Here is a 21,276-nt window from a genome sequence, read left to right as displayed (position 1 = left end):
TCCGTCAAGCGCCGTGGTGTGCAAACGCCACATCCACTGAGCTACACAGGCTCTCGACAAAGTACCATGATGGTGTAACTTGTTTTACTATGGACAAACAGGAAGATCTATAAATAAACGTAGTTTTGAACATCAATATGTTTGTACTACATCCATCTTATCAAATCTCACAAATCTGGCCTTGCACATGGAATCGAAAACGCTAACCACAGTATCCAATGGCAAAACACTAAGTTGCTACAGTGCTGAAACCTTACTTCATAGACCCAATCTTAATAGAAATGACTGTCTCAATATTCCAAGTTTGTGAAATTGTTATCCTGAATTTTATTAAATATATTTATATGTTATATTTTAATTTATTTTTAATTTCAGTCCATTGGGTTTAATCCATGAACATGTGACCGAAAGTAGAGAGATTCCAATTGAAACATACCTGCTACTATTTTTTTAATTGAATTCCTATTGTTGTTCAATAATTGTGTACTGATAATGTCTTATGATACATAAGAAACATTTTCATAATAAAAAAGTTAACTGTGGCATATGTGTGATTCTATAGTTTCAGTTCTGAATGTTTTTGTGCAGATTCATGTTCCAGTTGATGTCCAGAACTCCATGTGTTGGCAGATGAATGGCAGTTTTTATCTATTATCCTTCATAGCACCCTATGGCCAAGTTTGGTGAATGTGGTGGGTCATTTACTGTTGGTAGCACTTACAGTTAACTCCCTGCACTACCATCTTAGTATGATATCACCGATTGTTGACCTGAGATAGCCCAATTTGTCAACAATTGGCATTCTATCAAAATGCATCTTTCAAACTCTGTAAGTTCTTTTTATCTCAGACATATCACCCAGACACATTTGCACTGACTTGAGAGCATCATATTTCTTCAATTTGTGCCAGCTACAAACATGTGACTCGTCACTTGGCACGATGCATCCTACCAATGGGGTCCAATGACTTCTTTCCAAGCAGTGCATAATGAATTATTTCCAGAATGGTTTACAAACTAATATCTGAACGATTACAAGCATAATAATGTCTACAAGAATTGGTCAACGAAGAAAATAACACTGGTATATATTAAAGATGATCAGCAAAAAATATTTAGTTTTATTCCTTTATCCAGATCGAGCCATGAAATTACTTCACAACAGGGCTACTTGTATAAAGAGGCTAATTACTTCACAAACTGCCTTAGTATCCCATAATGCAATGCACATATCCTTAAACATGTACGTGGGTAGTCTGAAAAGTTCCTGGCCTCAATCATAAATGGCAACACTATTGGCAAGATTTTTTTTTCTAAGTTGGTACATCTGTAATAAGCATATATGTGAAATTGCAAGTCATTCTATCAAGTAGTTTGTTTTCTGTATCCATTTCTGTATTCCTTGAAATGGATAAAATTGAGTATCGTTCGGTTATAAAATTCCTTGTAAAAGAAGGGTTAAACCTTCTTTTACAAAGAAATTCATTCGAAGTTCATAAAAGATTATGGGAACTCGTCTCTTTCGTTTTCAACAATTAAGAAATGGGCTGCCGAGTTTAAACATGGCCACACCAGCCTTGAAGATGATTCACGTGAAGGACGTCCAAAAAGTGTAACACCACCAGAAATTATTGATCAGTGCACAATGTGGCATTGGATTACCGGCGAGTCAAAGTGCGTGTAATTGCTGAGACTATAGGCATTTCAAAAGAACGTGTAAGATACGTTTTGCATGAAGAATTGCAAATGAAAAAGCTTTGTGCAAGATGGATGCTGTGCAGATCAAAAACATACTCTCATGAAAATCTCTGAACAGCACTTGGAGTGTTTTAACAAGAATAAAGCTGATTTTATGCATCAATTTATTACTATGGATGAGATTTGGATTCACCAGTACACATCCAGACAGCAGTCAAAATAGTGGACAGAAGCTGGTTGTTCAGTCCAAAGAAGACAAGGTCATGGCATCAGTGTTTTGGGATGCTAAAGGCATTTTGTTTATTAATTATCTTGAAAGGGATAAAACAATAACCGGGGAATATTATTCTGATCTTTTAACCAGACTAGACGAAAAAATTTGTGAGAAAAGACAAGGTTTGCAGAAGAAAAAAATCATCCTTCATCAGGACAATGCACCTGCCCACAAAGGTGTTTTGGCAATTGGAAAATTAAGGAATCTGCACTATGAATTGTTGGAACATCCAGCTATTCCCTAAATTTGGCTCCCTCTAAATTCTATCCCAAAACTAAAAATCTTTGCTGGTCAGCGTTTTTCTTTGAATCAAGTAGTGATTGCAGCTGTAGAGAGGGGGGGGGGGGTATTTTGCAGATCTTACTGAGAACCACTACAAGGATGGGATAATGGTGTTTGAGTATCGCTGGAATAAATGTATTAGTCTTAAGGGAGATAATGTTGAAAAATAAAGATAATTTTGAAATTATAAATCCATTTTTTCATTGTTAGGCCCAAGAACTTTTCAGACCACCCACATATAATACTATTAATACTAGTTTCAACCTTTATTGAGATCTGAGAATAAAACTTTCTGTTTTTGAAACAAAATATCTTCAGTTTTATCTGTCGATGGTAGCAAAGTCAGGATGAAAAAAACAATAGGAGATCATGATTAAAGAAAATCACTTTTTTTTTTTTTTTTTTCCAAAACTGTACTACTGTTTCTCCTTTAAAAACAATATAATTCCTCTTCTACATTATCTTCTAATGGTCATTCGTCATTTGAAAGAAAACACTTTCAGATAAATCAATAGCTGTCCGACTAATTCTTTATCCCCCCCCTTCTGTGCATGTGCATACTCACTTCAAACTAATGATTAAATTTAATGGAGTTTTCCTTATATGGGTATGACAAACAATGTATAAAATAAATTTTCAAACTAAGAAACAGGTTTATTATACAGTTTTAGTCTATTAAAGTAAAATACTGATAATTTCATGATATCTGTTGGTACCTCTAGTTGGTGGCATGAATGAAACCTGTACGGTCTTATTTCTGCTGATATCATCATGGGTTTTACCACCAGGCTATGAGGGGACTTGACCAGAGCATTTAGAACAAGATTCCAATATATGCCAGTATCACCAAGGGCATGTTCAAGAAAGTACTGCTCTACAAACAGTTACAGTTGAAGATCCGCAATGCATTAATCAAACATCTGGAGAGCATGTGTCAAAGGTATTGCACATCTTTAAGTTAAGTTATGCAGTGTGCATACTCCTCTTTCATAGAATATCATAACAGCTTGTTTTAGGGTACTATAGTTTAACACATCTGAAATATAAAAATTCCAGGTGGCTTTTCTGAAATGATTGCTGTATTTATGTAATAATTAGTTGTCTGAGGTCTTGTTATTGCCAAACTGGGAGATTTACCAACATCCGCCTAGAAGAACAGAAGAAATATATCCTGTTATAACTATGGTCAGTGAGGTATAGCTGACCAGGCCTTGAATACCTTGCAAAGAATCAAATCAAAAAGAGCTATTATGCTTCACTGGAACAAACTATAACAAGTTTGTTGCAACTGACGTTTTTTTGAATCAGCAGCAGATTTGAAAAACCAACCTACATCTTAATAAATGTGGTTGTGTTAAACTTCACAAATTTTGGGAAACTAATTCTTAGGCTTCCATCTCAACAGCATCCCTCATATGACTAAGTTTTATCTTTTTCTGCACACTTGCACTTGTTTTTGTGTGTGCTTTTATAATTTTAAAATTGTATCTGTGATGTCATCTCTGTAAGCGAGGCAAAATACAGAATCCACTAAACTTATTCCTCTGTGCTGTATTCATTATTAGGTTTAAACACTCTGTATTACTCATATTTAACCTAATATACATAATCCTAAATACTCAACTAAAGCAGCATGCACATTAACGTGATCCAGAGGAATATCATTCATTGGAAACTACAGTTTTCTTAGTCAAGGATACTGGTACTCTAATAGTGCTCACTGTTAGCATATAAACTCCACAGATGCACCTACTAAATATTTCTTCTTATTAGAAAATAACAAGCATCCATTATTGTGTCATAAGAGCTGACAACGGAAGCATCACCGAGGCCCTGACACAATCCTCTCATACACTGGCCTCAACAATAAATTTTACCAGACATTCTGGTAGTAACTTGGTTTTGTCCTGTAAACTGAAGCATGCACAAGCAGAATGACAGCAATACCAGAGGGGAATAAAACAAGACTATCTGCCATTTGGCCTACAACTGCCACAGATCCTTTCCTGTGCAAATTCAACACTGTGCGGAAATGTTCACACATACAAAATAACAGCATATCAATTGTACCATGCAGGCTTCAGGAGCCAAACTGAATCCACAACTATAGAAACTGGAAAAGGAAAACTGACTGAAACACACATTCTATACAATCAAGCTAATCTAACATTTTAAGCAAATGCTAGCAAAATGGGCCACAGTATAAGCCACTGCATCTAATAAGGAGAAGAGTAATAATCATTAACTAAAAAGCAGCAAGTGTGTTCTGGCATATGCTGAAGATTCGAGCTCCATCAAAATAGTTCAACAAGAAAATACAATGAAATTTTAAAACTTGCTGATCTGTATGGAACAAAACTAACTGGCTCTCCTACACCAAGCTCTGTCTTCCTCTTCATAGGGGAAAGCAAGGCTTGGTATTAGTCGACTATTTCAACCTTTCACACCTTGTTTTTCATGCACAGCAGTCAAGAGCACGTAAAGCCACACAAACAGGAACACCTCTTCTTTCTATCAGAGGTTCTTCTATTTCTACTGGACAGAAGAACCTCTTAATTTATAGAGATACCGTTCAAAGATGAAAAAGCCTAGATCTATAACATACAGTGAAAGCAACCTCACTTCATGAAATATCAAGGAGCTTCTTTTCTACAACGCCACAATCAGTTTTTTCTTCCCTGCATGGAGCTATCTGCAATCCATAGCAACCCTTGAATAAGGGAACCGGTCTGAACAGATGGACACTATCAAATCTGAGCTTCAGATAGCCATGACAGAAATCACAGTTGAAGCAGACCTTTGAGAACAAACAGCAGAAAACCTCATTCTTACACATTTCTAGCAAACTGATAATATGAGGTGGCAGTTAGATTTCCAACATGCACAAAATTTATTTGATTTTCTAATCCTAAGGTCACAACAAGCAGATCACCAGAGAATCCATCATCTCAACAAACATCCATTATTGGAATTAATGGATATACAATGGAAAGGGGTGTTTACACTCTCAAATTTGATCTGTTCATCTTGGGAAACAAAACTGCAGCTCTAACATATTCATTGAGAAGAAGGAGAATCCTTCAACCTTGTCATTGCACAGCTGAGAAACCACCCAGTTTGCAACTATATTTTTCTTATTTTTTTATTTTATTTTTTTTGCAAAAACTCTGATATATAACTTTTATATCTGATTCACAAGAGTACGCAGAATGACACATTCACCGAGAGAAGCAACTGATCATCTGCTTACAGCTTTTAAACAAAGGTGAGAAGCTGTCTTCTCTACGAGCATCATATTCACAGTGAAAATAAGATCCTAGATCTCTTTCGTCAACACTGGAATAAAAGGAATCAACTCCTGACAACCACAGAACCCACAATATTTCAGACAATAACATATCATGTTAGAGTTAGGGACTAGACAGCAGTACTTGCATGCTAGCCTCCACTGGATGCCACTTAAAATTAGTGACAGTCTTGGGTCAGCTATCTCTGATTGGTTACTGATAGCAATTGAATTGCCTACTCAGTCTCCAAAAGTTAGACAGGGCTGAAATGGCCTCGCCTAGTCCCCATAAAGGAATAAAAGGAGTAAGCTGATTTATTTATTTTTTAATAAGAATAATAATATAAACCTGAGAATTTCATGTTTTGCCTATTCACAGTAGTAACGTACTATAAGTATACAAATTTTCATGAGAAAGTCACATAAATAAAAAGAGGAAAATAAATAAAATCCTGAAAAGACATGTGATAAGGGGCAAATGGATAATTATAGAGCAATATAAATTTTATATTTCAGTTATAAATCAGCAGTTAGTATTGACAGATGTATAGGAAGATGGTTTGATGTAAAATCAGGTGTAAAGCAAGACTACATGCTATCCACTGTTTACTGATCATCCTCATCAATAAACGTCATGTGACCCTCATCAATAAGGGTCACATTACGAAGGAATGTGGCATTTGAACAATATCAAAGTTAAAATATTAAACTCAGCTCTTTATTACATGAAGGCCATGTTAGACTCTTAAATAAATCCATTACAAGTATTCAGACATTTATATAATAAAGAAAGCATATTAAATATGGCATGAGATAACAGAATAAAAGTGGTAGAACAGGGAGCCAGCCAAGTGATATGTGGTTTGAAATAAAAAATTGGAAGAAACTTCCAGAATGAAATTTTGTAATATTTCCATCACTTAATTAAATTATTAGGTTGTACTCTTTTGAAGCTTCCTCTAATAAATGGCACAATTGTTCTTCCAACACAATGGATGCAGTCCTAAAGCAAAGCATTGAACGATATTTGGACAAATGCAGCATGTTTTTCAAATTTAATTCTTTTGAATTTTGTCAAATGAGGTTACCTATTATCTGTGATGACTGGGAAAAAATTATTGTACATATTAAAAAAAAAATCTGATTCAGTTTTTTTTAATTACTTTTTTTAATTAAACAAATTAATATTTGTTAATAAAATATGTAACTTTAGACCAACAAAAAAGTTCAGGAATTATTTAATGTTATAATTTAATTGCAATTATTAACTAATCCATATACAGAAAAGTTTGGCACACACACATATACACAACACAGAGAGAAATCTACTTGAAGCCATTTTATTGCAACAATTTTACATAGTAAAAAACTGCTTTCAGTGAATCAACTTAGATGACTGTTCCACTGGAATTTATATACAAATAACTGACAAGATTTCACATAAAAACTGTACATTGCAAGGCAGTTAGCTTCAGAAGATCCTTCTTAAGTAGTAGTAGTAGTATTATGTAGCACCTTTGTGGCACTGATGAACGTTACCTGGGAAGAAAGGGGGGGAGGTTGAGGAAAAGGGAGAGAATATTAAAGTGACCAATGATAAGTTATTAATTTAGTACTCTGGATGCAAGAATAACATTTTCATTTTTGTTTCCTAAAACAAATCAAACAAAAATATTCAGGTGCACACATACCTCACATGTGTGCACCCCCACACGCTTGCAAATGAGCGAAGATACTCTGACATCAGAGCATATCAAGTAATGCTTAGTATACATATGTATGCAAATACAATATATCTTTACACATAATGCAAATGGTCGGCAAACACTTTCACTATACTATACACCAATGTCTGCATTAAAATTTTGCATGAACAATAATGAAGTTCATAATTGATATTCAACAATATAACTGATTGTGACCACAACCACTTTCCTTCACTATCTTTCAAATAATCATTTCAAAATAATTGTATAATATGAAAACTTTAACTTTGCACAAAGGTAATTTTGTTTTCTAAATTTGTGGACATATCTACATATGAAGATATAAACATCATGTCAAAACTGGTACTACATAAATAAGCTATAGAAAACCACTGCTATTAAAAAAAAAAGGGGGGAAAAAAAGAAAAAAAAAGAAAGAAGATTCGAAATAAATGTCAGACAATACATGGGATATGAACTTGAAATAAAATTTTTAATGAGTATTAATGGCATTAAGACACATATCCAATAAAATTAATATCTGCAACATGACAATGACTCTTAACATTATTTAACAATTAACTTTTTGTATACTGAAAAGCATGAAACAATGCAAAACCGTTCATGTCATTCAGCAGCTTCACAACAACATCACAAGTTTCTGTTTTTCATTTCAATGTCCATATTGCAAAACATGTGAATAGTAAAATATAAAATTTAGTCAGATAATTAGACAGAAAAAAATTATACCCAGAAATTTAATTTATACAGACCAATTACAACTGTCATTCATTGCACATGTCTCCCCCCCCCCACACACACACATTTGCTAACTAAGCAAGAAATATATATGGCCTCTTTATGTTAAAATGCCCTTTCATAATGATTCCCAGTTCTGAAATAAATGTACATATTTCACAATTTGGCATACAAAAATGGCTCACGTATGTGATAAATAATTTAAACAGCCATATCCTAAGTACACTGATATATATATATATATTTATATATATACTGTATATGGTATGACACACTCTAAAAAAAGAGTACTGCATATGATCACAATGATCCCACAGGCTTATTAATGAGGCACTTTGGGCCTGATCCAATAGCTCATTGAGATGGAATGAAGTGCATTATGACACAGTGATAGCCTGTTACTTCCTCTACAGTCATTTCAAAACAGTCTTCCTGCGGTTAATTGTATTAGCACAAATAAGAAGAGAGGAACAGGTGGGGACAGGAGCAAGAGAAGATGAGGGATATCTTCAACAGCACCTTTAATTTAAAAAAAAAAGTTAATTAAAAAATTTAAGATGCCAATATCAACTGCAGCAGTTGCTAAAGACATCATTGTAAATTAATTCCAAGGCATTATAATAAAGCATTAAATGATTTAAATGTTCTTTGGTTCAAGACAGTACCAAATATCATACAATACAGCAATCCCTCGATTAGTGCGCCTATGCATTCTTTAAAACAGGTGCATTAATCGAAAACGCACTAATCGAATATAATAACCTATGGGAAAAAGTGTAATTCATTATTCAAATTTCTTTTTTGAACCTTAATTTTTTTATAAAAGAATTAAGGTATGTCTCAGGGCCTAGTTAAAGGAAAACCATGAAGCTGAAAGACAATAAAACATATTCAGAATATAAATTTTATTATTCTACTTCATAACAAAGAATTGAGCTAACATAGTTCGGCAGGCATTTTATTTCTTTTTTTCATACAACCAACGGTATGGCCCTATTGCCTCTCTATTCTTATGAAAATTTTACTGCTTCTCGCTTCATCAGGGCCAGCCTCTAAGCATTGTTACTTAAAAACTTCGATTGTGCGAAAAATATTTTCAAATTGTTTCTGTGAAATCTCTTCTGGCTGACTATCAGTGGTTAAATTTTCTTCATATTCTTTTGGATCTTCCCGCTGTGCATCTCAATTTAGCAGGTCAGAATCACTTAATTCTTCAGAATGAGATTTAATTAACTCTTGGACATTATCATTGAAGGGAAGAAAGAAATGAAGGACGTAAGAATTGGTCACCAACACGCGAAATCACGTGCTTTATAGATAAAATTTCCGTACTGTTATACAAGCAAAATAGTTACCACTTTAAAAACTACAATGATCATAAAAGAGAAGTTAATTTTTCTACGTGTAATAATAATAAACAACTCATCCCAGAAGACAGATTGATTACCCCATTATTGGAATGGATTCTCCTTTTTGCAACATGCACAGAAGTGTCAAAGGGTCTCGAATATGTAGGCGTACTATAGCAGATGACATAAATTTTGGAGGTAAAAATTTGGAACATAGTATACATAGTGTACATGGAAATAGTGTAGTATGCCATTAAAAATAACTTTGTAAAATGTTTTAAATCGGTAACTAAATTATTTCATTCTGGTGAGTGATTTTTTTAAAATAGTTAGCCATAAAAATGCATAGATAGAAAATTTTTAAAATCTGTAACATTTATTTTTAAGATGTATATAGATGTATATAGGTGCACTAATCGAATTTCAGAGGCGCAGTAATTGAATTTGGGTATTGAAAAAAGTGACGGACGAATCGGGGGCACATTAATAGAGGGATTACTGTACCACCAAATATCATACAATAAGTTAACTTATTGTATGATATTTGCTGATATCATACAATAAAGTGCCAGTTTCATATATGATATGAAACTGGCACTAAGCACATTTAATGAACTGCTTAGAATCAATATTTTGTCCAAGTCAGATTAATAAGATAAATATATTAAATTAAAAAAAAAATACATAGACATGTAAATCAATGTGTAAGAGATGATTATTAGAATTCGTAGGAAACAATTCAGTTATAACATAGATACTGAAACAAATAACATGCAACTGAGGAACACCCCCCCCCTCACATCCACCCCTTATTCAGAGGTTAGCTAGAATATAGCAGATCTGGATTCTAGAATATTGTTAAACATTCTGTTTCCATTCTAACCTTGAAATGGGTATGCCTTCATTTCTGTTGAAGCTAGGCATATTATGAATAGCAATAAAACTTTCTTTGAATAGAAGTTCATGTTTGTACGAAGAACTTTAATCATTTTCTACAAGAATTGTGTTTCAAAAGCATGTTGGATTTACTAAACAGAGATGAGAGATGTTAAAATTTGTACTGGCTTAAACTTGGCAAAGAAGATGAAATTTTTAAGGATATTTGCTATGCATTCTGATAGATTATAAAGAAATTCAAATCTGGATGGTAACCTTCAGATGTTTTACAAAGGGAGATATTGAATCATGATTTGTTAAGTTGTTCTGTAATCATATAACAGATTTTAATACTGATCTAAGAAATTTAATTATCCAAAATAATAGACCAGATATTCTCAATAGACAAAGATTTTGCTGATATTGTACTTCTGGAGAGGTTGGTGATGAAAGTGTATACCTACCTATGACTCTGCTTACAATAAATAGTAAAACACTGAAAGCCAAAATCCTGATCGATTATTATTATTATTATTATTATTCCTGATACCTCCAAGGAGTCCGAAGACTCATCGCGGGAGGACACCTACAACTGTCTCTACACCTAACCTCTACTACGAATCATCTCCATCAACGCCATCTACCGCCCACCTCCAACACCATCACAACTAGTAATTTTTGTCTGTAATATGATAACATCAATCTCTCTTGTCATTTCATGATTTCACAGTCTCATTTCCTTGATAGACAACAGTAAGGAACTTCTGTTGGTAGCCTCAATTCTTTCAACATAATCTTTCTACTTTTTCTTTCTGTGTTCTACTAAATTTTTTAAGTAGGTGGCTGACAGTCAGGTATCAGAAAGTGGTATATGGGAGATGAGACCTTCACATAGCCTTTAAAGGAATGTGGAGAAGCAACTAGAACTTCTGACCTAATGTCCAATGCTCACCTTCTCATGGTGCACCCTGTTAGGTATCTACCAGGATACTGAATGAAGATGGGCTGGGAATTTGGGATTTAGCCAACTAAATTGTATTATTATTGGCTTAAACCACAATATAAAATGATGGCACAACATGACAGAATTTCATGCTGACTGGGGCATTACCCAGTTAATCAAGGCCCTGGTTGTTTTTTCCAGGGAAAAAGGACAAACAGTGGAAAGTCAGCTACTAGAACAAATCATGAAACACATCCCAACTCAACATCACCAGAGTTCGAGATCGGTACTATCAACAGAAGCTTGAATGGCAAAGAAATGAAACTAGCAGAAGAATTGAATAAGTGCCAGATTGACATAATAGAGGTGACTGAAACAAAAAAGACAAAACTGGTGAGATCTTTCTAAGTAATAAATACAAAATGTTATATTCAGGTAATAACAATCAGGGAAAAGCAGGAGTAGCTCTAGTTGATTGGATTTTAACGGTATAGATACGAACACAGATTGATAAGAAAATAACTATTTATTGACTTAATTACTAATATTTCACTGGTATTCTATCCAGCATCTTCAGAGAGCACACATAAAGTTTGTTACAGTACCGAGACAACTGCAATCTGGTGTAACAGTGGACTAGAATGAGCAATTGTAGCATGCAACACAAAGACTAAAATCCCAATTAGGCAACATCTAAGTTGAGAGGGAAAAAAACAAACGAGAGAGAAAATTCAGTATTAATTTGGTCTTAGTATGACTGTCTCCCAAATCTTTGGTAGATTTATATAGCCATACTTGTTGAGGTTTGGAGTATGTTTCAAGGCTTCTGCTGATCCAGGAACAACCTCTCTGATTACAGGAAGAACCCCCCCCCCCACCTAGAATCAAGCTACAACTACTCATACTAGTGCCACTGTTACACCGGATTACAGTTGTCTCGCTACTGTAGCAAACTTTGTTTGTATGCTCTGACGATGCTGGATAGAATACCAGCGAAATATTAGCAATTAAGTCAATAAATAAATATTTTTTTTATTATCTCTGTGTTCACATCTATACTGTTAAAATCCAATCAACATTCACAAAGAACACAAGTCTTTCCAAACGTTTGAGTAGCTCTAGTATTCAACACGAAATACGAGACTAATCTTCTTGAATTGCAGGCAATATCAAGTAGAGTAATGTAGCCAAATATCAGAGTAGGGAACTGACAATGAGAATTATTTGTGCCTATGGTCCCACAGGTCCCACAGAAGGTTCTACTAAGGTAGAAGTGGAGGAATTTTTTCAGGCTTTACAGAAATCAACTGACACAATGAAAAAGGAAAAGTTGGTCCTTGTTGGGGATCTAAATAGCAGATAGGAAATGAATGTCAGAAATACAAAAATATTTTGGGAAAATTTGGAGAAAACACCAAAGATGATAATAAGAGCAGATATCTGTTGGATTTCTGCTCAGGACATGGACTGGTTATTACTAACACCATGTTGGAAGTTTATTTTCTACTTGGATAGACTATAATAAATTTAGTTTAACCCTTTATCCAAGTGAAAGCAAACAAAGTTTGCACCTGAAGTATCTCCAGGACTGAGGCAACTCGTAGTAAAGGTGGACCAAGCTCTCATCACTCGTTGTCTTAGTATCTCCCATAATGCTGAGACAAGGAGTGATGAGAGCTTCAGGCACAAACTTTGTTTGCTTACACTTGGATAAAGGATTAAACTGAATTTATTACCAATACCATGTTCCAACATAAAAATGTGAACAAATTCACATGGAGAGAAGAGGCAAGGAATAAGAAAAGTCTCATTGACTATGTTATTGTCAATAGTGATGTTTTTTCCCTGGTGCAGGACACCAGACTGTACAAACGATTTGAAATTGGAAGTGATCACGATTTAGTCTTGAGCAGAATAAAACTGAAAAGAAGAACATGTAAGAAGTTTTAAAGCAAATAAAAGTTGAGCAGCTCTCAGGTGTGAACTGTAGACTAAAACACACAAACATTATTCAAGAAAAAAATGAAAGAGTTGAAGAACAAGAACCAAACCTTGGAGATTCAGTGCCAAGCCCTGAAGAAACCACTGATTGATTCAGCTAGAGAGGCATTTGGTGAGGTTATCTGCAAGGATAGAAAAATCAGAACTTCATGGTGGACACAGGAAGTTAAGGAGGCAGTGAAAGAAACGAAGAAAGCATATCAAAAGTTGCTGCAAATAAGTGAGCTTGTACTCTTAGAGAATACAGAGACAAATGTAAGAAAGCTAAACACTGTGTAAAACTAGCTAAACAAAAGTCATGGGAAGACTTTGGTAAGAACATAGAAAAAAAAATACCAAGAAGGTGGAAAATATTCTGGAGGCTGTTGAAAAAGGTCAGAAATAGAGGAAAGAGTGCTGTAAAAGGAATTACAGATGACATGAAAATTGGAGAAAAAGATATCCTTGATGTATGGAATAATTAGTTCAAAAAATTGCTTAAAGAAACAAACAGTGACAGCACAGTGGTAAACAAACACTCAAAAGGCATGCAATCAGGAATACATATCCATACTTGAAGTAGAAAAAGCCATCAAAAGCCTGAAATGTGGAAAGGTAGTGATAGTAGATGATATTCGATCAGAAATACTCAAAGTATGGAGGTATAAAAAGTCTTACAGTGGCTGCACTGCATAGTTCAGAAGGCCTGGAAAGAGGGACAAATTCCAGATGATTGGAGTAGAGCTCTCATAGTACCCATATATAAAAAGGGAAATAAAACTGAATGGAGGCATTTCTCTACTTAGTGTTCCTGGTAAGATTTATGCAAGTATACTTGAGAAACGGTTGAGGAGGATTGTGGAAGAGAAGCTTGGTGAAGAACAAGTGGATTCAGGCCAAATAGAGGTTGTCAGGATCAGATTTTCACTTCACGACAAATAGTTTAGAAATTGTGGGAATATAACAAAGATCTATATTTAAGTTTTGTAGACCAGCAAAAGGCATATGACAAGATGCCAAGAGAAAGGATATATTGTCATTGTCAAAAAAAAAGTTATATTGTGTTAATGGAGCATTATATCAAGCAATAGTTTATTTGAGTTGTAACTTCATTATTTTTATTTATTATTATTATTTATACTTTATTTACTTAGTCTTTATTTGAGTTGCAAGTCAGGAGTTTGAACTAAAGGAAGCACAGGAAGATAGTTTGATGTTAATCTGGTGTCAGACAAGGATGTACATTATTCCCTCTGTTATTCATTATCTATATTTTGTTTATCTATATCATTATCTATATTGGTTGAGTTCGAGGTTATATCGTAGTGTGTAGTGTTCATGCAAGCTCCTGATAATATAAGTATTATTTTCAGTTATCGTTGATAAAATTAGTTAATATTGCGTAGTATTGTTTATCTTGCGTATTTTAGTGCGTCTGTTTGCGTGTTTTTTGTGTGTATAACTTATTATTTGATAAAACACGTTGCAATAATTATGGCACCTGTACGAAGGAAAATGGCGGCCAGTAATGATGGTTTGGCATCGTTATCAAAGAACAGTAGTATAAAAGAAATGAGTCAGTGTACTAGCTGTGAAATGTACGCTTTGCGGAGTGCGGTCGGAGTGTGGATAGATGATAATAAAGGATTGAATGTGTGTAGAAAATGTAGGGAGAATTGGGAATTGAAGTGTATTTCGGATCATGAGTGTGATATTTTTGTCAAACTTCAGAATGAAGAAAATAGCGATATGACAAGAAACGGCAAGGTTGTACATGAGAATTATGAGAGTGTGAATGTAGAAAGTGTGAATGATAGTATTAATGGTTTCTCAGAGAATAAAAAAGATGAGATAGATGCATTGAGTGAGATCACGTTGTTGAAAGGTGCGATAGAAAGGGCAAAACAGCAGCTAGAGTGCATGAACAAAAGTCGACTGAATGAACCAACCAATAATAAAAGGTATGACAGGAAAAATAGGTGTATTAATGTGAACATGAACAAAATGAAGGATGGAGTGCTGTATGGAGACTCGTTAGTACGAGTTGTGTTAGTAGAGGATTTGACAATATCGTACCAACCTGGTGCGACCATAAAGGATGTAACTGAGTCTATTAGAGAGCAAAAGGAAAGGGTGAAAGAAATGATTGTTGTGGCAGGTACGAATGATTTGAAAGGAGATAAAATGGAAATAATAGAAGACCTGAATGAATTGTTTGAGGTAGCAAAAGAAAAGAGTGAGAGAGATAGAATGATTAGTCTTTTGCCACGGTATGACAGTGAAATGTTTAAAAGGAGGGCCATAATTGCGAATGACTTTATGCGTGGGTTATGTATGATGAGTGGTGTGGAATTTGTGGACGTGTGGAGTGAGTTTGATGGACGAAAGGATCTATATAAGATGGATGGCTTGCATTTGAATGGTCATGGTGTAAGAAGACTTGAGAAAGTGTTGCTGAATGTAGTGGATGTGCAAATTCAGGGAAACTAGATTTGTTAAGGGGGGGGGAGTAGACATACAGTCCTTAGGGAGGCAGTTGAATGTAAGAATGAATATAATATGCTAGAGCAAATAAGGACAACAAACCAGAGTGGGATAGTTAATATAAGGCATCAAGGTAGGGTTGGGGCTAATGGGGGTCTTAAATTCATGTACACTAATACTGAGAGAGAATAAAATGGGGGGGAGGAGTATTGTTGATGATAGCTGATGAGCTACAGCCAAGGAGAATAGAAGTTGAATTGCAGGATAGAGAAAAGAGCACATTTGAGGCCATTTGGTGTGAGATTGTGGCTAGCAGAACTAAATATACAATTGGGTGCTGCTATAGACCAGGTGATGGAAAAGATGGTGGTGACAATATGCACAAGCAAATAGAAGAAATGAGTGGAAGGAGGGTGATTATTATGGGAGATTTCAACTATGGTCACATTGATTGGAGTGAGGAGAGGACACATGGGAGGAAGGAATTGGATTTTATGGTGTTATTAAGGGATAACTATCTGCGACAGCATGTAATGGAAAATACTAGGGGTCAGAGAGTGCTTGACCTAGTAATTACATCTGAGGATTTGGCTGTAACAAATATGACCACATTGCCACCAATCGGTGAGAGTGATCATAGGGTCTTGACTTGGGAGGTGGCTAAAGGTGTAGAATTTTCAATTAAGACAGGGTACGTGTGGAATTATCGGGCTGGAAAGTATGACAAGCTTAGGAGTTTGATTGGCTCAGTGCCATGGCATGTACATCTGCAAGGACTAGAAGTTGCTAGTGCACGGGAGGTAGTTAAGAAGTGCTTGCATGAACCAATGGCTGACTGTATACCTAGAGTCCGAATAATAAATCAAGTGGGGGTTTAATGGATGAATAACACCATTAAGCTTGAGCTGCAAAAAAAAACAACAACCGTGGAGGGAATTTAAGGAGAAAGGTGACCGGCAGGCACATGAACGGTATAAAGCGCAGGCCAGAAGGGTGACGAGTGTGGTAAGAAAAGCAAAAAAGGATTACGAAAGAACATTGGCCATGCAGGCTAAAGAGAATCCTAAACAGTTTTTTAGATATGTAGCAAGTAAAAGGAAAAATGTACATGGCAGAATGATTTTAAAGAATGCCATTGGTAGGGAGGTAACTGAATCAGTTGAGATAGCTGAGTTACTGAGTGAGCACTTTGCAAGAATATATCATCCAGGTGGTGACATTGCAGAAACAAATAAACCAGCAGATTATACGGGAATTGTGGTGAATGAAGTGGAGGTGAGTAGTCTATTGCATAACCTCAATGTCAATACATCTGTGGGATTGGATGGTATACCAGCTCGTGTAGTACGAGAAGCAGCTAAAGAATTGTCAGTACCCTTGACCATTTTGTTTAATTTGAGTCTCAGGTCTGGGTTAGTCCCGAGTGGGTGGAAGGAGGGGAAAATAGTTCCACTGCATAAAGGTGGTTCCAAGACTGCTGTTGTAAATTACCGACCGATTTGCATATCAGGAATCATTGTCAAGGTGTTAGAGAAATTAGTCAAGAAAAGAATACAGGATTGGATAGATGAAAATGGGATATTGTATGGGGGACAACATGGTTTTGTGAAGGGTAGATCATGCCTCAGTAACTTGCTCACGTTTTATAACACAGTGACGGCTGAACTGGATAGGGGTAATGGGTTTACAGTGATACTACTGGACCTTGCCAAGGCCTTTGACAGGATACCACATGGAACCCTAATCAGTAAACTGGAGCAGATGGGGATAGATATAGGGTTGGTAAGATGGATAGGAGGGTGGTTGAAGGAGAGATACCAGAGAGTGGTTTATTCAGGAGTGGAGTCAAAAAGACGTTTTGTGACTAGTGGAGTGCCGCAGGGCTCTGTTCTTGGACCACTGCTTTTCAATTTGTTCATCAATGATATTGGAAAGCATTTGAGAGGAAGTGTTCACTTGTTTGCTGATGATGCAAAGTTGGGTAGAGCAATTGTGAGTGCACAGGATGTCAAAATTTTACAGGATGATTTGGATAGTTTGGAGGACTGGGCTAGGAAAAATGGATGTCAGTTTAATGTGGCAAAGTGTAAGGTTATGCACTTTGGGGTGAAAAGAATAGCAGCAGTATATTGCATAGGTGGAACCGTACTCCAGGAGATTGATGAGGCCAGGGATTTGGGAGTGCTGGTGGATAGGGAGTTGAAGTTTAGGGGGCACATTGCAAAAGTAACTAAAACAGCTCACCAAATCACTTGGCTTATGAAAAATACTTTAACATGCAGAGAGAAGCAAGTTGTTGTTCCTCTGCATCGAGACTTGATAAGACCCCATCTGGACTTCTGTGCCCAGTTATGGGCACCAGGGTTTCTTCGTGATGGGGAGGAAGTGGAGAGGGTCCAGAGATGAGTGACCAAGATGATAGCAGGTCTATGGAATGAACCTTATGAGAATAGGTTGAGGATTTGTGGGTTGCAGAAATTGGACGATAGGCGAAGGAGGGGTGATATGATTGAGACATTCAAATTACTGAAGGGTTTTTATAAGATTGATCCAGAAGATATTTTTGAAAATATGACTGGTGGTGGGAGGACTAGGGGCCATGCATGGAAGCTGGGCAAGAGCGTAGTTGACAAGGGTGTTAGAGCTAGGTTTTTTACTTGGAGAGTGGTGAATGAGTGGAATAAGCTTCCAGAGTCTGTTGTGGGTGCTACGACCATGAATGAGTTCAAGGCAAGATATGATAGATACTGTGTGAATGTTGAATAGTTGTTCCAGACATGATGTTAGGGCCTCCCTCGATGAGTCTGTCGACTCCTTGGAGTTTCCCGGAACAATAATAATAATAATAATAATAATATATTATGAAGGAAAGTGGTATTATATCTGATATCAAAATTGGGGATGTTAATCTCAGCTCTTTACTTCATGCAAATGATGTTATACTTTTAAATAAATCCAGTACAAGTCTGCAAGATTCCCTTTCTAAATTGAATAACTTGCAATAAATATGGTATGAAAATCAGCAATAACAAGACAAAGACAATAAAAACAGTCAGAAACATTGAAAATATAAAATACATCGTGAATGGAAAACCTATAGAACAAAACGTTTCAGCTACTTAGGCACAATTTTTAGTGGAGATGGTAAATTAAACATGGAAATAGACAACAGAATCAACAAAGCCGTATAGGATGTCAACTGAATAAATTTATATGGAATAAGAGAGAAATTAGTCATTTCTCTCTTATTCCATATAAATTAGCTGTGTAGAAAACAGTGTTCAAACCAATTTTAACTTATGGATCTGAGAGCTGGGTTACAAATAAAACACTTGGCCAAAGACTAGAGACCACAGACATGAGAGGCCTGAGAACCAGATGGCATCAATGGCAATATCATATTAAAAATGAAGATATTAGGAAAGAACTTGCCATTGTTAGCATTCAGGAATGTGTACTGAATGCCCTGTATACCCTTTGAAGGTACATGTCAGGAATTTGATGATGATGAAAGGGCCTGACAGAAGATCTTCAATTGTTCGCTGATGATATAAATAAATCCAGGACAATAAGAAATGATACTGATATACAGCATTTACAGGGTGATTTGAATAGGCTGGAAGGGGCAAATTCAATTCAAATGTTATGCACTTTGGAAAGATGTGATATCCAACAGCATATTATATTGGTGGGATTATGCTTGGAGTAATGGACGAGGTTAGAGATCTTGGAGTTTGAACAGAAAGTTGAAGTTCAAAAGACACATCGAAGAAACTGCAACTACAAAACAGAGAATAAATGCAATGTTGAAACAAATATTGACATGTAAGGATATGGAAGTCATTTTACCTCTTTACAAGGCTTTGAAACAACTGCACCTGGAATAATGTGTGCAGATTTGGTTTCCTGAATTCTAAGGAGGATGGAAGATGATATTGGGATTATAGAATGTAGATTACAAGAATAGATTGAGAGTAAGTAGACTGTAGACACTGGAGTTCAAGTTGAAGTTCAAAGTTTCAGAGAACTGGGTTAACAGAAGAAAAAGTAGTGATATGATCAAGGTCTAGAAACTTTTGAGAGAACATTATAGGATATTGGAGACAAGATAAGGGAGTATTCATGGAAATTAAGTTTTTGTGCAGTTAAGAAAGGGGTAAGAACTAGATTTTTCTCTCACAGAATCATGAGTGAGAGAGTGGAACAGTATGCATGTTAAAGTAGTGAGTGCATCTAATGTGAATGAGTTTAAGAGAAGGTATGACAGTTGGTGTGGATGATGTATGGCCTCCCTCCACGAGTCCTTGACTCTTTGGAGGTCCAATAATAATATCTCTTCTTGAACACACTCACTGATGATGCACTGATAAGATTCAAAGGCAGCCCATTCCACAATGCACTACCCCCCCCCCCCAAATGAAAACAATCTGTACTTCATATTGTCCAAGCAATGCCTTAAGCCACTTTAAGGATGGCAAATTTCAGCCTGCAAAATATGACTTGAATCTATACTTTTAAGTGTTTTTCTTTACTAAATTCTGTGTCTTTATCTTATCTTCTCTCATCCATCCATTCCTTAAATTCTGAAGACCACATTTCTTCATAATTCCATACGCCAGTTATCATCTTGTCATCACCCTGTAAGCTTGCTGAACCAAGAACAAGAATGTTATAGAAGATATCTACTCAAATTATGTGACTTTTAAAACTAATTCTTGATATATACACCTAAAAAGAAAGGATGATTACTAAAACAACATGAACATGCTGCCTCATAATGCACTGGTTTTCAAAGAATTTTATTTTTGATTTTTAATAAGATAAATTTAATACCAAATATCAAAATTAAGAAAAAGATTACTTACCAATACAATAAACCAAGGATAGCAGAATTTTGCAAACTGTTAAGTTCTAACAGTTATTATACAGGAAACATTCAATGTAAGACGTTGGCACAAAGCCTTCCTCTAAGTTACTCCTCCTGACTCTTGTCCAGCCATCACCTTGATCTAATTCAACTACTTCAAATTCTTCACTCTCATACATTGGTATAGAGCCTTCACTTTGAGCTAAGAGAATATATTATTTCATTATAGTTTAACAGATATTCCAAAATAGCATTAACCTGTTATGTAACTAAAGATATTTTTACTCTCAAGTTCTGTTTATTAGTCTTGACTTTAAAAAGGTTAACAATATAAATAATATTCCTGAATAAACAAAATTTAAAACTTATGCTTATTTCTCAGTATGTCAAAAAGTTGAGAGGCAGTGTGAATATCATGTGATGTTGTAAACTGTAAGGTGCATGTCATAAAGATCACAGGTACCTGATAGTTTAGAAATGATGCAGTCATGACTACAATTAAATATATATAAGGTTACTCCATAAACAATAAAAGATACAATAAATATTTCTGATAAGCCTCCATACCTTAGGTGGTTTCACTGATGTCCTTTGGGTGGAAAGACCTGGGTTTGAATCCTCTGTGACATAAAGAATGTTTATCAGAGATTTTCTACTGAAGGTGAGTTAGCCAGTCTCATGTGGAGGAGGCAGGATTTTTCTGTCCTGGAAATTTGGTTTTTTATCCTGTATCTATAAGTCAGCCATCCTCTTATCTATGCCAATATTTTAT

At 35.5% G+C, this 21,276-nt stretch overlaps 1 protein-coding gene across 4 annotated transcripts in view; it reads right to left on the bottom strand.

The window, feature by feature from the left end:
* Nucleotides 1-6,864: 6,864 nt before the first annotated feature.
* The window catches only part of LOC150103934 (formin-binding protein 1-like), a 405,525-nt gene continuing 391,113 nt past the window's right edge, over nucleotides 6,865-21,276 (bottom strand). For all 4 annotated transcript variants that reach the window (XM_090396622.1, XM_090396623.1, XM_090396625.1 and 1 more), the window contains exons 14-15: nucleotides 20,503-20,706; nucleotides 6,865-8,524 (exon numbers count right to left, since the gene is read on the bottom strand). In XM_090396622.1, the coding sequence (XP_090252748.1) occupies nucleotides 20,549-20,706 (158 nt within the window). In that variant the 3' untranslated portion in view covers nucleotides 6,865-8,524; nucleotides 20,503-20,548. The remainder of the gene's footprint in view (nucleotides 8,525-20,502; nucleotides 20,707-21,276) is intronic.

The sequence above is a fragment of the Typopeltis vanoorti genome, chromosome 8 (assembly GCF_054136105.1).
Source record: "Typopeltis vanoorti isolate ZY-2024b chromosome 8, IOZ_Tvanoo_1.0, whole genome shotgun sequence".
Taxonomy (NCBI): domain Eukaryota; kingdom Metazoa; phylum Arthropoda; class Arachnida; order Uropygi; family Thelyphonidae; genus Typopeltis; species Typopeltis vanoorti.
The sequence above is the reverse complement of the archived record's forward strand: the minus strand, read 5'-3'. Positions and strand labels throughout refer to the sequence as shown.